This window comes from Fringilla coelebs (assembly GCF_963513975.1).
Source record: "Fringilla coelebs genome assembly, chromosome: 26".
NCBI classification, from domain to species: Eukaryota; Metazoa; Chordata; class Aves; order Passeriformes; family Fringillidae; genus Fringilla; species Fringilla coelebs.
Genome location: NC_140052.1, coordinates 79,388 through 92,260, shown reverse-complemented (window position 1 = coordinate 92,260; position 12,873 = coordinate 79,388). Strand labels below are relative to the sequence as shown.

General features: G+C 52.7%; 2 protein-coding genes across 2 annotated transcripts; both read right to left on the bottom strand.

Annotated features, from left to right (window-relative positions):
• Positions 1 to 1,832: 1,832 nt before the first annotated feature.
• Positions 1,833 to 10,140, bottom strand: CKAP2L (cytoskeleton associated protein 2 like; the record flags this gene model as incomplete). Its single annotated transcript, XM_084221716.1, has 10 exons — positions 1,833 to 2,173; positions 2,263 to 2,410; positions 2,697 to 2,760; positions 3,092 to 3,247; positions 3,753 to 3,945; positions 4,730 to 5,811; positions 7,185 to 7,251; positions 7,838 to 7,904; positions 8,558 to 8,760; positions 10,133 to 10,140. The coding sequence occupies 10 exons, from the start codon at positions 10,138 to 10,140 to the stop codon at positions 1,930 to 1,932; spliced, it is 2,232 nt and encodes a 743-aa protein (XP_084077842.1). The 3' UTR covers positions 1,833 to 1,929.
• Positions 10,141 to 10,853: 713 nt separating this feature from the next.
• Positions 10,854 to 12,160, bottom strand: LOC311163087 (interleukin-1 beta-like; the record flags this gene model as incomplete). The annotated part of the gene is made up of 6 exons (XM_084221793.1): positions 12,086 to 12,160; positions 11,952 to 12,000; positions 11,681 to 11,870; positions 11,408 to 11,578; positions 11,153 to 11,298; positions 10,854 to 11,066 (listed from the first exon to the last, which is right to left on the bottom strand). The coding sequence occupies exons 1-6, from the start codon at positions 12,124 to 12,126 to the stop codon at positions 10,854 to 10,856; spliced, it is 810 nt and encodes a 269-aa protein (XP_084077919.1). The 5' UTR covers positions 12,127 to 12,160.
• Between the last annotated feature and the right edge of the window lie 713 nt (positions 12,161 to 12,873).

Genomic DNA, 12,873 nt, shown 5'->3' with positions numbered 1-12,873 from the left:
GACCAAAGAGATATTCCAGACCCTCTACTCACTATCTAAAGTGGGGTGACACTTGGAGTGATGTGCTTTGTCTTCCCAACTCACCACTGCATGTGATGGGGCCCTGCTCTCCTGCAGGTGGTGGAACAGCTGCCCCGCCATGGGAAGTAGGGAGCTGATGTTTTGCTTTGTTTGTGTGTGCAGCTTTTGCTTTCCCAGTTAAACTGTCTTTACCTCAACTCCTGAATTCTTGTCTTTGACCCTTATGATTCTCACCCCAGTCCTGCTGGTGGAGGACTGCATGAGCAGCTGCATGGGGCTTGGCTGCTGGCTGGGGTTAAGCCACAATAGTCTTTTTTGACAAGGTACTTCTCCATTCTCGCAGTCAGCACAGCTCACTGCATGCCTTTGGCTTACCCATAACTTTATGAGCACTGGTATTTTCCCATGTTTCCCCTTCTTGCCACTGAACACTTGTTCCCAACTCCTCTTAGCTACTGGAGGGACATGGCCCTCACCCCCTGGCATGCTTAAGGAGAGGAAAAGCTCATTCAAGCAGCTCCTTTCTCGTTCCATTCTCAGCTGTTTCCTGTCCAAGGACACAGAAATCACAGCACAGCAGACAGTAACCCCAGAAGACAGTAGCTTGGCAAGAGCTGGCTGTTTTTCCTTGGAATCTTCCTTGAGCCAACTTCAGCTGCTTAAAAAGAACCAGTATATCTATCTCAGAAACACACCTGAGCTCTAGACTGGGAAAGGAAATCACTCTCAAGCCCAAGCCTTGAGGCTGAAGCAGGAGAGTGGCCACATACTCTCCTTGCACTTACTGAATCGGTGGGAGAGGTGTGGTAATCACATAGAATCTGAACAGAGATTATAACTCCCCAGGAGACATAACTCCCTAGGATTTTCCTGGGAAGCTGTGAGAAGCTGTGAGAAAACTTAGATAAAATAATTAAAGCAATTATTATCTCTCTTTCTGCACATGTTGTTTACAGATACCATTTTCCAGAGTGTGCTATTCCTAATTCACCAGTGGTGTGAGAGGTTTTCACTCCAGGACCAATCCAGCCTTGGTTTAGCGAGTCGGGTTATAAAAGCCGCGCCGTTCCCTCCCTCGAGTGCCTCGGATTAGGATTTTCCACCTCTGCGGAGCGGAGTCCCTGCTCCCGTCCCTGACTCAACGGCGAGCCCTGCAGACCCCGCCTGGAACCGCAGGACGGCCCGAGCCGCACGGCGCCGGCGCCCTTCGCCAGCGGATGCCTCTCGCCCGCCGGAGCGAGGTAATGCTGACTGTGCCCCGCGTCCTTTGTCCCGTTGGGACCGCGGGCATGGCCGAGAACTGAGCAAGGGACGGGTTTTCCCAACACAGCAGACTGTCCGTCTCTTGGAGTGGGAGCCTGCTGAGGGACGGCTTTTCCTTAAAATTGGGGAAGCAACATTCCATAGACACGAACAAGCGGATGTCTCTGTGTGGAGGAATCTGATAACTGCCACCAGACTCCCTGTCTCTGATCAAGCACTTTGCGACCTTTTATTTTGGGCCAAAAATCACGGATCCATGGCTCAATGGAGATGCTGAGCCAAGGCTGCGCTTGGGAGAGAGGAGAGGAGTGTGATGGGGCCAGGGGCACTGCTTGCTGGGGCTGGGTGGGTGACAGTAGGGCTCCCCCACCCCTGCCAATCCCCTCACCAGTCTCTTGCCTGCTACCTTGTGCTGCTGCCTGCTCCAGGTGTAGGCACACACATCTCCACTGCAAAGTTTAGTACTAAAAACTGCGTTTATTATTTAAAAACACATTTAGATATTTAAAACAAAATTTAGATATTTGATACATACTTATTCTGCACCAAACCCTCCCCTCTACATCTGAGGGGCAGCAAGAGCAGTCAGGGGAGCGTGTACAAGGCAGCACAGCGGGCAGGCAGCCTGCTCCTGCTGGCAACCCCTCAGGGGCTCTTGGGGGGATATGAACTCAAGCCCTCCAGCTCTGTCACTTCTGGCAAAGCCTTGTTTTTCCGGAAGAAGAGGAGAGTCTCCTCCTCAGCATCCAGGATTTCACTGAGGGATGACACCACAGGGTCATGGTCCTTCAGCATCTCTGGGTAGCAACTCCGAGCCCTCTCAGTCCGCAGGGAGCGCCGCACGGGTGTTACAAATTTCACTTCTGGGCCTTCCAGGATTTCCCTTCCTCTGTGGAGAGAAGAGCCTTGGGTAAACCCTGCAGAGGACCACTTGCATGGAAGGGTGTGTCCTGCCAGGAGCAGGAGGTTCAGTCTTACCTGCATGCAGATGTAACCTGTAACTTGACTGAGGGGGGGAGCGAGGCCATGGGCCTCCTCACCACATCTGGAGTTGACGCTGTGGGCTGCCTCTCAGCTGGACAAGGTGTGGTAGGCTCCCGAGGAAGGGGTTCCTCTGCCTTTTCTCCTGGCACAAAAGAAAACGGGCAACACAGTTGCAGCGCTGGCTGGGGATTACACCTCCGCACTCTGGACAGGGACAGGGTGCCTGCCTGCAGAGGCTTGCAGGGCCAGGACCCTCCTTAGCCCAGGCAGAGCAATCGTGTCCCCTTTTGCAGATCAGGATTCCAGACTTTCACAACACTCCTCAGGAGGGACAAGAGGTGCTGGGACAGGCTGTGAACCGTCCAGGGTGGCAACACCAGGGAGCCCCCACCTGCCCGTGCTCATCAGCCCCACAGTGCTCAGGTTACCTTCCAGTTTTTGGCCTGCATCCTTCAAAATACTGAGAGCAGTTTCTCTGACCTCTTCGATTGGCTGCAGGAAAAGCAGAACATGGGTCAGGGCAGGTCAGGCATGGGAATGGAGACCAGAGTTAGAGCTGAATGGGAGGAAAGGCTTTTGCTGCTCAGCCTGTGCTGAGGACAGCAGGAAGAGGCTACAGTATTCCCCTTTGCCCAGTGGGATCCATCAGCACCTAGCACAGCTGGCCAGGTGCCCACCCTGCATGGGCACATCCTGCAGCATGGAATGGGACCGGCAGCTCTAAAAGACTTTTTCATCAGTGACTAATGCTGCTAAACTCATTCAAAAACCCAGGCCCTGGATCTTGTGGAAGCCCTCCAGAGCAGAGGCAGGGAACACTCACCTCAGCCCCAGCACTGACTGCTGCTTTGTACAGCTGTAACACATCAAAGGGGCCACTCTGGGCCAGCAGCTTTGCTTGGCAGATCCAGAATTTGGCAAATTTCTCTGCATGGGGCACAAGGGACAGCACTGCCGAGATCTCCTCTGCACGGACACCCTGCAAGGAGAAGGGTAAGGGCCTGAAGAAAAGTGTCCATGGCATGGATGAGTGTGTGCACCAGGAAGCAGACTGTGCCTGACCACAGCTCCCAGCACTTTCCAGGAGGAGGCCCTCAAAAGTCTGGCATTGCAAATATCTACATAACTGTGGCAGATAAAAACTGCCCTGCCTCTGTCTTCCCCTAAGATAATTGAGTTGGATATTCCAGAGGGGTGTTGAAGGATAGACTCCAGTGCAGGCATTAATTGGGGCCAGTAAACCCTGGAGCAGGGCTAGTGGTCAGTGTTGGTCTGGTCTCTCCCTCCTCCCAGTCAGCACAGCTCACTGCATGCTTTTGGCTTACCCATAACTTTATGAGCACTTGTATCTTCCTATGTTTCCCCTCTGGTCACTGAATGCTTGTTCCCAACTCCTCTTAGCTACTGGAGGGACATGGCCCTCATCCCCTGGCAGGCTTCAGGAGAGGAGAAGCTCATTTGAGCAGCTCCTTTCCTATTCTCACCTCCTCAATGAGCTTCAGACACTCAGTTAAGAAGTTGTTGATCTTTGCTTGGCAGCGCTGCTCTGGATTCTCTTGCTTCTCAGTTGCTTTGACCTTTCTGCAGGATGGTTTCACCGCCTGCTTCTGAAGCTGTATCATCGGTGGCCGCTTGTATATCCTGCCTTTGGATGCTACCCACTCCTCCAGCTGTTTCCTGTCCAAGGACACAGATATTGTAAATTAAAGACCACTCCGACATTGGCGAGGGAGAGAGAGAATGAAGCATCTGACTCCATCATCAGAAGGCTAATAATTACTTTATTATACTATACTATGTACATTTCATCTAAACTGCATCTGCCATGCACTCACTCTTGCTCACAACTGCACAGAGCGGCACTCATTCCTGATTCTCTCATGACTGTCCCGTGACAGTCTTACACACACACACACTCATTGGCCCTGATAGGCCAAGGGAACAAAACATCCTCACTTTGGGAAAACAATCTCCATATTGCATTGTACTTTAGTACAACACAGGCACAGCAAGTCAGATAAGAATTGTGTTTTCCTTCTTCTCTGCTTGTCTCACAGCTTCTCACTGTTCAGAGGGCAGGTGAACACCACACACAAAAATCACAGTTACCACAGCAGACAGTAGCTTGGCAAGAGCTGGCTGTTTTTCCTTGGAATCTTCCTTGAGCCAACTTCAGCTGCTTAAAAAGAACCAGTATATCTATCTCAGAAACACACCTGAGCTCTAGACTGGGAAAGGAAATCACTCTCAAGCCCAAGCCTTGAGGCTGAAGCAGGAGAGTGGCCACACACTCTCCTTGCACTTACTGAATTGGTGGGAGAGAAACCCAGGGTGCCACCCAACATTATCCCCAACCCATTCTTTTTCACAGCATCAACCTCCCCACAAGCTTTCACTCATAAAAGACTTTGGACTCCATTTTCAGCAGGATGGTGCTGGCCCACTCAGAGCTGACACTTACCTACGATCTGCAGCTGATGGGGTCCTTGGAACACGCCGAGCCTGCATGCCACTTGCCTTTGGCAGCTCTGGTTTAAGCTGATCTCTCCTGCTTCTCAAATCATCCTCAAGGACATGAGTTTTGGAGTTGCGTATGCTGTGAGACTGGTGTTTGTGACCTGTCCCTTGGGATGCTGCCGTGTGTCCATGAGCCAACACCTTCATGTCCTTCCTGTCCATCACCTCTTTAACCATGAGCCTTGGCCATGGTAAAGTGACAACTGGGTTCAGGTTGGATTTCAGGTTTGTGGTCTCCTGGGGCTTGCCCAAGGTGGGAAGCTTGGTGTGAAATCTCACTGAGGGAGGCTGGCTGTCCTGTTTAAGACTTCCCCCTGGAGGTGTGCCAGGTTGCCCCACAGTAATATTTTCTCCTTGCTTTGTCCCTGGGTTTTTATGTATCAAATTAGAAGAAGCAGGAAGGAACCGAGAAGGCTGCAATGGCTGAGTTCTATTACTTGTATTTTGTGACATGCTCCTTGATTCTGGCAGGGTTTTCCTGAATTTATCCAGATCTGGCTCTTCCTTAGCCTGGTGGTTACCCATGCTTCCTTTTTGACCCAGAGCTGACCTTGATGTTTCAGGTCTTCCTTGCCTGTGGGCCAAGACTCTCTCCCTCCTGAGACTGTTTTTATTGGAGTGGATAGTTCTGATCAGCTCTGAGGATGTGGAGGCTTGTGGGCCAAGGTTTTCCTTATTGCAGACCAGCCTGTCCTGCAGCCCCACATTCAGGGAGTGCAGAGAGTGGTCATTACCCAGCTGAGGTGCTGCTGCAGTGAAAGTCTCCAGTGCAGGCTTCTGGTCCATGTTTGGATTTAGGTGACCAGAGCTCGAAGGTGGGAGCCTGCCTCTAGTCTGCGCCAAAGCAGGAAATGTCACGTTGTTCCCTGGCTGCACTGGACACACCCCTCCTGCTCTCTGGCACGTATTTGAAGCCTTCTTCAGAGCAGTACGGCCAGTCTGCTGTCTGGATTTGGTTCCAAGCTTGCCATCCTCCTGAGCACCCTCCATCACAGTCCCAAGAACATCCTTCTTGTTGCTGTTAACCTGGAAAGAAAGCAGCCCTCAGCTCCAAGGAGAACATATCATAGCAGCTGTGACAGTGATCGCAGGGGTCCCAGGATGAGGGAAGAGATGAGAAAGTTGACTCCATGTTCAGAAGGCTTGGTTTATTATTTTATGATATCTATTATATTAAAACTATACTAAAAGAATAGAAGACAGGACTTCATCAGAAGGTTGGCTTAGAATAGAAAAGGAATGAATAACAAAGGTTTGTCTCTGACTGAGACAGTCTGGACAGCCAGACTGTGATTGGCCATTAATTAGAAACAACCACGTGAGACCCATCCCAGATCCATCTGTTGCATTGCACAGCAGTAGACAATCATTGTTTGCATTTTGTTCCTGAGGCCTCTCAGCTTCTCAGGAGGAAAAATCCTAAGGAAAGGATTTTTCATAAAACATGTCTGTGCCAAGCAGCAGTCCCCACCAGGGAATAATGAGCATTGGCTCCATGATTGCAGAAGGCTGATCAATTGCTTTATTATACCATACTGTTGAGGAATACCCATTGCCTTTGCCAGACAGTCCAATACAGCTTTGACCTGATTGGCCTTTGGGAATCTTCTCTCACCTATTGGTCAAGAAGGGACAATTCCTTCTCGGAAATATAACAGCGATTGCCTGCCAGGTGCAGAGATTGCAATAATAATTGTTTTAATTCTTTCTCTGAGCTTTCTCACAGCTTCCCAGGAAAATTCTGGAAGAGCTATGCCTCTCTCAGTTTAGAGGATACGTGATTACCACATGACAAGGCAGCTGTCAACAGAACAATAACACAACACCCACCAGGACATGGGCAAAGGAGCAGTCTCCCAAACTCAAAATCCTAACTAAGCTAAACTCCTTTGAAAAACAGCTAGTTGACTCATTGCCAGCTATTTAGCAATCTGTGGTATGTCCCCCATTTGGAGTCAGGAACTCATGACCCTGACTTGGGGATGTGGTTTTCAAAGTAAGTTGTCTGGATTGCAGCCAGGATGAAAAATTATTATGACTAAAATACATTCTCTTGTGACTCTATAAGCAGTGATCCTGAGTGAGACCTTTTGAGCTCTCTTGGACTGCTGTGGGCTGTGACCAGCATCTGCCACTGAGTGGGGCTTCTCAGAGCCAGCAAACTCTCTCACATTTGCTGTACTTGGAGGAACATTTGTGTTCTGGTTTCAGATTGATTGATTTTAGATTTTAGCTTGCTTTTTCTCTATGTGCTGTAACTATCCAGTAAGTAGAGTGAAGCTTGACAATGAACTTTGTTGTGCTTTCACTTTAATATTAAACCTGTTTTTGCCTTTGCCAGTGATTCTTTAAACAACCACTCACTTAAAGCATGAAAGACTCAAAAGCTTCCTACTTACATGTTTGAGTTTAGAGACTGGTTCTAAGGGTGGATTCAGGTGATTAGTCCAATCCTTTAAAAGGGGTCTGTAAAAGACCAACAAGTTATCAGGTTATTTAACAAATTATCAGGTTATTTATCAGCCATAAGAAAAAGTAGAAAGAATTAAGTATCTAACCCACTGCTGGTTGTCTCAGACACAGGAGCTTAGGAGTAGCTTTCAGAAATCAAAAACCTGTCAAGGAATACTACCACATACTATTAATCCTTTTTCTTTCGTGGGGCAACAGAAAAGCAACACAAGCCATTAACATCCAAGGTTGTCACAAAACTTCTATGGGCAACAAAACTAACAAAATGATTCTGGCAGGCAGGGTTTGGAGGAGTCTCCCACACTGCCAGAGCCAGGAGCTGAGATGAGAACAGAGTCTTGTAAAATCTGCAGAAGAGACACCATCAGCCATTGGGAAACACCAGCACTCAAACCTTTCCTTTGCTCCTGCTGTCAGTAACTGCAGACTGGTGCCAGGGCGCTGTGGGGGCAGAGCCCTGACAGGAGCTGGTTCTTTGTACACAGGTCAGAGAAAGCAGACACTGGCCAGTGGGGAGAGCCACCTATAGCTCAGACCTTTACATATCATCGCATCCAAGCCCAACATCCTCCTAACTTACTTGGCACTTGTGCATTTTAGCCTTTCCTTGACTACTGGGCAGTTCTGCAGCTGGCTCCTCCGTTGTGCTGCAAAGAGATGACAGGAAATGCAGTGTACACAGGACGGTCTCAGTACTCAAAGAATGAGTACTTATGACATTGTATCTCAGTTACTCTCAAACACTCAATTGCACACCTCTCGACCTCCCTGCCTGGGGAGCCTGGCAATGCTGTTCCCAGAAACGACCTTGCACATGATATTGCCCAGAGGCTCACTGGCACTTAAGCATCCTGACCTTCACAGTGTGATGCCACTCAGGACTTCAACTGTGCAGGGCCCAGTTTGCAGAAGGAAAGGCTTCCACTGACCCCCGAGAGCAGCACGACGCCCCAGCACACTCCCACTCCTCCCAGGGCCAGTTTTGTGGGCCGCCCGCCCTCAGCTCACCCCCCAGGCGGCCCCTGACACCTCCCCATCGGCCCATCTGTGCCGCCTGCAGTTCAGCACTCCCACAGAACTCGGGCCTCCCCACAAGCTACCCGCCCCACAGGGCCCACAGCTCCGCCGCGCCGCAGGCATAGCTCCGTCCCCTCCGCCCCCAGCCCCAGTACCGGGACCCCTCAGACCCCGCTCCGAGGCCCCCTCAGACCCCGCTCCTGGGCCCCCTCAGACCCCGCTCCGAGGCCCCCTCAGACCCCGCTCCTGGGCCCCCTCAGACCCCGCTCCCGGGCTCCCTCACCCGCCGCTCCCGCCCGCTCCATCCCGGGCGCCGCCGCCGAGCCACCACCAGCACTACTGACAACCGCCGCACCGCCGTTATTGGCCACCGCCTTCTTCAAAGCGACCAATGAGAAGAGCCGAGCGCCGGCCGTGGCTTCGTGATTGGCTGGGAGGGTGGGCGGGGCCGGGGCGGGGCCCGCAGTGACTGATGCCGCGCCGCGCCTGCGGCAAGAGACTGGTGAGGGGATTGGCAGGGGTGGGGGAGCCCTACTGTCACCCACCCAGCCCCAGCAAGCAGTGCCCCTGGCCCCATCACACTCCTCTCCTCTCTCCCAAGCGCAGCCTTGGCTCAGCATCTCCATTGAGCCATGGATCCGTGATTTTTGGCCCAAAATAAAAGGTCGCAAAGTGCTTGATCAGAGACAGGGAGTCTGGTGGCAGTTATCAGATTCCTCCACACAGAGACATCCGCTTGTTCGTGTCTATGGAATGTTGCTTCCCCAATTTTAAGGAAAAGCCGTCCCTCAGCAGGCTCCCACTCCAAGAGACGGACAGTCTGCTGTGTTGGGAAAACCCGTCCCTTGCTCAGTTCTCGGCCTCCCGGGGGCGATGCCCGCGGTCCCAACGGGACAAAGGACGCGGGGCACAGTCAGCATTACCTCGCTCCGGCGGGCGAGAGGCATCCGCTGGCGAAGGGCGCCGGGGCCGTGCGGCTCGGGCCGTCCTGCGGTTCCAGGCGGGGTCTGCAGGGCTCGCCGTTGAGTCAGGGACGGGAGCAGGGACTCCGCTCCGCAGAGGTGGAAAATCCTAATCCGAGGCACTCGAGGGAGGGAACGGCGCGGCTTTTATAACCCGACTCGCTAAACCAAGGCTGGATTGGTCCTGGAGTGAAAACCTCTCACACCACTGGTGAATTAGGAATAGCACACTCTGGAAAATGGTATCTGTAAACAACATGTGCAGAAAGAGAGATAATAATTGCTTTAATTATTTTATCTAAGTTTTCTCACAGCTTCTCACAGCTTCCCAGGAAAATCCTAGGGAGTTATGTCTCCTGGGGAGTTATAATCTCTGTTCAGATTCTATGTGATTACCACACCTCTCCCACCGATTCAGTAAGTGCAAGGAGAGTGTGTGGCCACTCTCAGCATGGTCCTTCCCGTCGAGGATGCTGCAGTGCCGGCGCTGCGTTTGAGCAGTGATGTCCCCGATGTTCCAGGTGAAGCGGCACGGATTCACAGAGTAGGATGCCCCTTTTTATGCTGTTTTTTGTTCCTTCGGATTGGTTTCTGTTTGGATCCTTCATTTGCGTGATGGTTTAAGGCGCTTGATTCGCCATGACAGTTCTGTCAGGGCTGGCTCGTTTCGCTGGGGGGTGGGGCATTTACTGAGGTGTGTGAGTACGTATTTCTTACAACTATCCTTTTAACCCCTTGTACAATATAATAACTAAACTAAGAGCACGCTTAACAATCTGTCAACTATTTTACAACAGTTTCTAACCTATTTTGGACAGTGCCACGGCATGGTCTGCGATGCCGTGTCACATCTAGCCATGCCATGCTGTGCCATGCTGTGCCACATAATGCCATACCACGCCATGCAATGCCATGCAATACCATGCAAGCACACCATGCTGTGCTACACCATGCTGTGCAACACGATAAGACACGGTGTAGTGTGATATTGTATTATATAGTGCACCCCATGATACCATGTGATATCATGTCACAGCCTGTAATGCCACGCCATGCCACGCCACTTGTTGTCCTGCTGCACTGTGGCCCACCACGCCATGTGCTGGCCACAGCTGGGGCAGAGGTGACAGTTTCAGGCAGCTGCCGGGGATCCACCATGGGATGCCCACCTCAGTCACCTCCCAGCTGTGGTGTGGGCATGGAGACAGAGTGGTGGAGGGTCCTGCATGGGTCAGGGTGGTCCCTGGGCTGTGGGGCGGCCCCCCACACCCTGGATTTTCACCCAAATATCAGCCAAAGCAGAAGGATGTTCGCATCCATAACCCCATTCCCCATGAGCAATGAGCTGAGCAACGCCGTCCTAGAAAACATTTTATTTCCAGCTCCATCCACATACAAGTTAAAAGCAAAAATAAATAACAGGGCACAACAAATAAGTACCAAAGCAATGGGCAGACACAATAATTAAATAAATATAGACTGGGATGGCTCAGGCCCATGGGGCCCAGAGCTGCTATTTCACATGAAATAGATGGGGAGGGGGGTTGTGCCCAGGGGTTGTACTTTGTACATACAGCCTGAAAACCGGTGACTGCCGGTTGGGTTGGTGCAGGGTCTTCAGCGCCCGCTCAGCTCGTAGGTAGCAATGTTCACCTGGTCTGGGGTGTTGGTGATGCTGACGGGCTGGCGGGGCTGCAGGGACGTGCAAACGAACCAGCCGGGGAAGGCGGCCGACTCGAAGCGGGTGGTCCCCTCAGCTGGGCTGTCCAGGCGGTAAAAGATGAAGCGGGTCAGCTCCACACTCTCAATATCCCTCCTGATGTCAGCTTCCTATAGCCAAGGGGGTGAAATGGTGGTCAGGGTGGAATGGAGCCCCCAGCCCCACAGAGGACAGGCTGGTGGGACCCCCTGCTCACCTCCAGCTGCAGCACGGGCTTGGTGCCACTCATCACACATGACATGTAGAGCTGGTAGCCCTTGATGCCCAATGCCACCGGCACCCTCCCAGACCCTGGAGCACCCTGCGATGACCGGGGACGGTACAGAGCAATGTTGAGCTTCACTGCAGAGAGAAGGGACAGGTAAAGGAGGAGTCCTGGGGTTGTGGGGTGGCTCCTGGGTGGTCCAGGGTGTGGGGACAGGGACATTGGGATGGGAGAATATGCTCTCACCTTTCTGTCCAGCAGAGGGTCCCTGCAGGTGCAGGGCCACCAGCTGGGTGGGTGACTCCAGTACGAAGCACTTGTGGTCAATGTCGAGGATGTCGAAGGACTGGGAGCGGGTGTAGCGGAAAACGGGTGCCCTGGTATAACTGTCCTTGATGCACTGGAAGGAGACGGGCTCTGTGGGGAGCGAGACAGTCAGGAGGATGCTGGTCCCAGGTCCAAGAATATCCCCCAAGAGTATTCTCTGGTGGGGTGCCACCCCTGACATCCCCCTCATACCAAAAATATCATCCAAGAAGCTGCCAAGGTCACTGTCAGCAAAGTCCTTGCGTGTCGGCTGCTTTAAGAGCTTAGTCACAGCAACCACCAGGACGGCAGCCTGGCGAAAGGCCCTGGAAAGGGGTCCTTTTGTCACCGTCACCTGGATGCCCACCCCAGGCGATGTCCCCTCCAAGTCCAGTCGGGGCTTCTGGAGAAGAAAGGCAATGTAGGGTGAGAGCCTGGCTTCCATACGACATGGACCCCACCGCTCCCACCACCACAGCGTTACCTTCTGCAGGCACAGACAGCTGGGGCCATACAACGTCTCCTCGTTCAGGCTGAAAGGCAAAGGGAGATGGTGAAGTCAGGGTCAGAAATGCAGCATCACATCCCCAAAGTCCTCTCTGTCATGTCTATTCTTACCTGCTGCTCTCCAGTGTGTCCAAATCAGGGACGAATGCCATTGCCGCCACTGATTGCAGAGTCCTGGGCAGAGACTTTACAGCACCTGCAAACTTCTGTGGCACTTGCTTGCCTGCTCCTCCCTGCAGTGCTGCTCGGCTGCTCTCTGAGCCCAGCGTCAGTGTGGCTGGTTTTCAAGACCTCTAGAAGGAAGCGCTGTCAGAATGGGATTTCCAGGTTTCGTAACACCCACTTTTGCCCAATTACTCTGTTGAGACGGGAGGGCTGGGACGAGGGGGTAACCCCCTAGGAATGAAGTGGGGATGCAGAGCACAGAGCAGAACAGGGGATACTCCAGGACCAGATATGGGTCAGAGCAGCGGATGATCTGGAGCTGGGTTGCAGGGCAGAGCAGAAGGATGCTCCAGGGCTGGTGTGTGGGGCAGAGAGCAGAGGGGGTGTTTTGTGTTGATGTGTGGGGCATGTGACCGTGTGCCAGTCTGCCATTTGGTTGACCCAGCAGGGAGCTGGACTCACTCAGTGCCAGCTCCAACCCCGGTCCCAACACCAGCCCCAGTCCAGCTGTGATGACATCCGTCACCGTCAGGGCCGGTGGTTGCGGGTGTCCCGGAAGTGGCCGGTGGTGCAAGCGCTGCCATTCCACCGTTTCCCCACAGCTTCCTCCCGTACTGCCCCAACCCCTGAGGCCACGGCCAGCTATGCCCCCTCTACCACCCCTCTTGTCCTCACTGTCCCAACACCAGTGGGTGCAGGACCCTGCTGTCTGCTCAGTTTCTTGTGCCCACTCA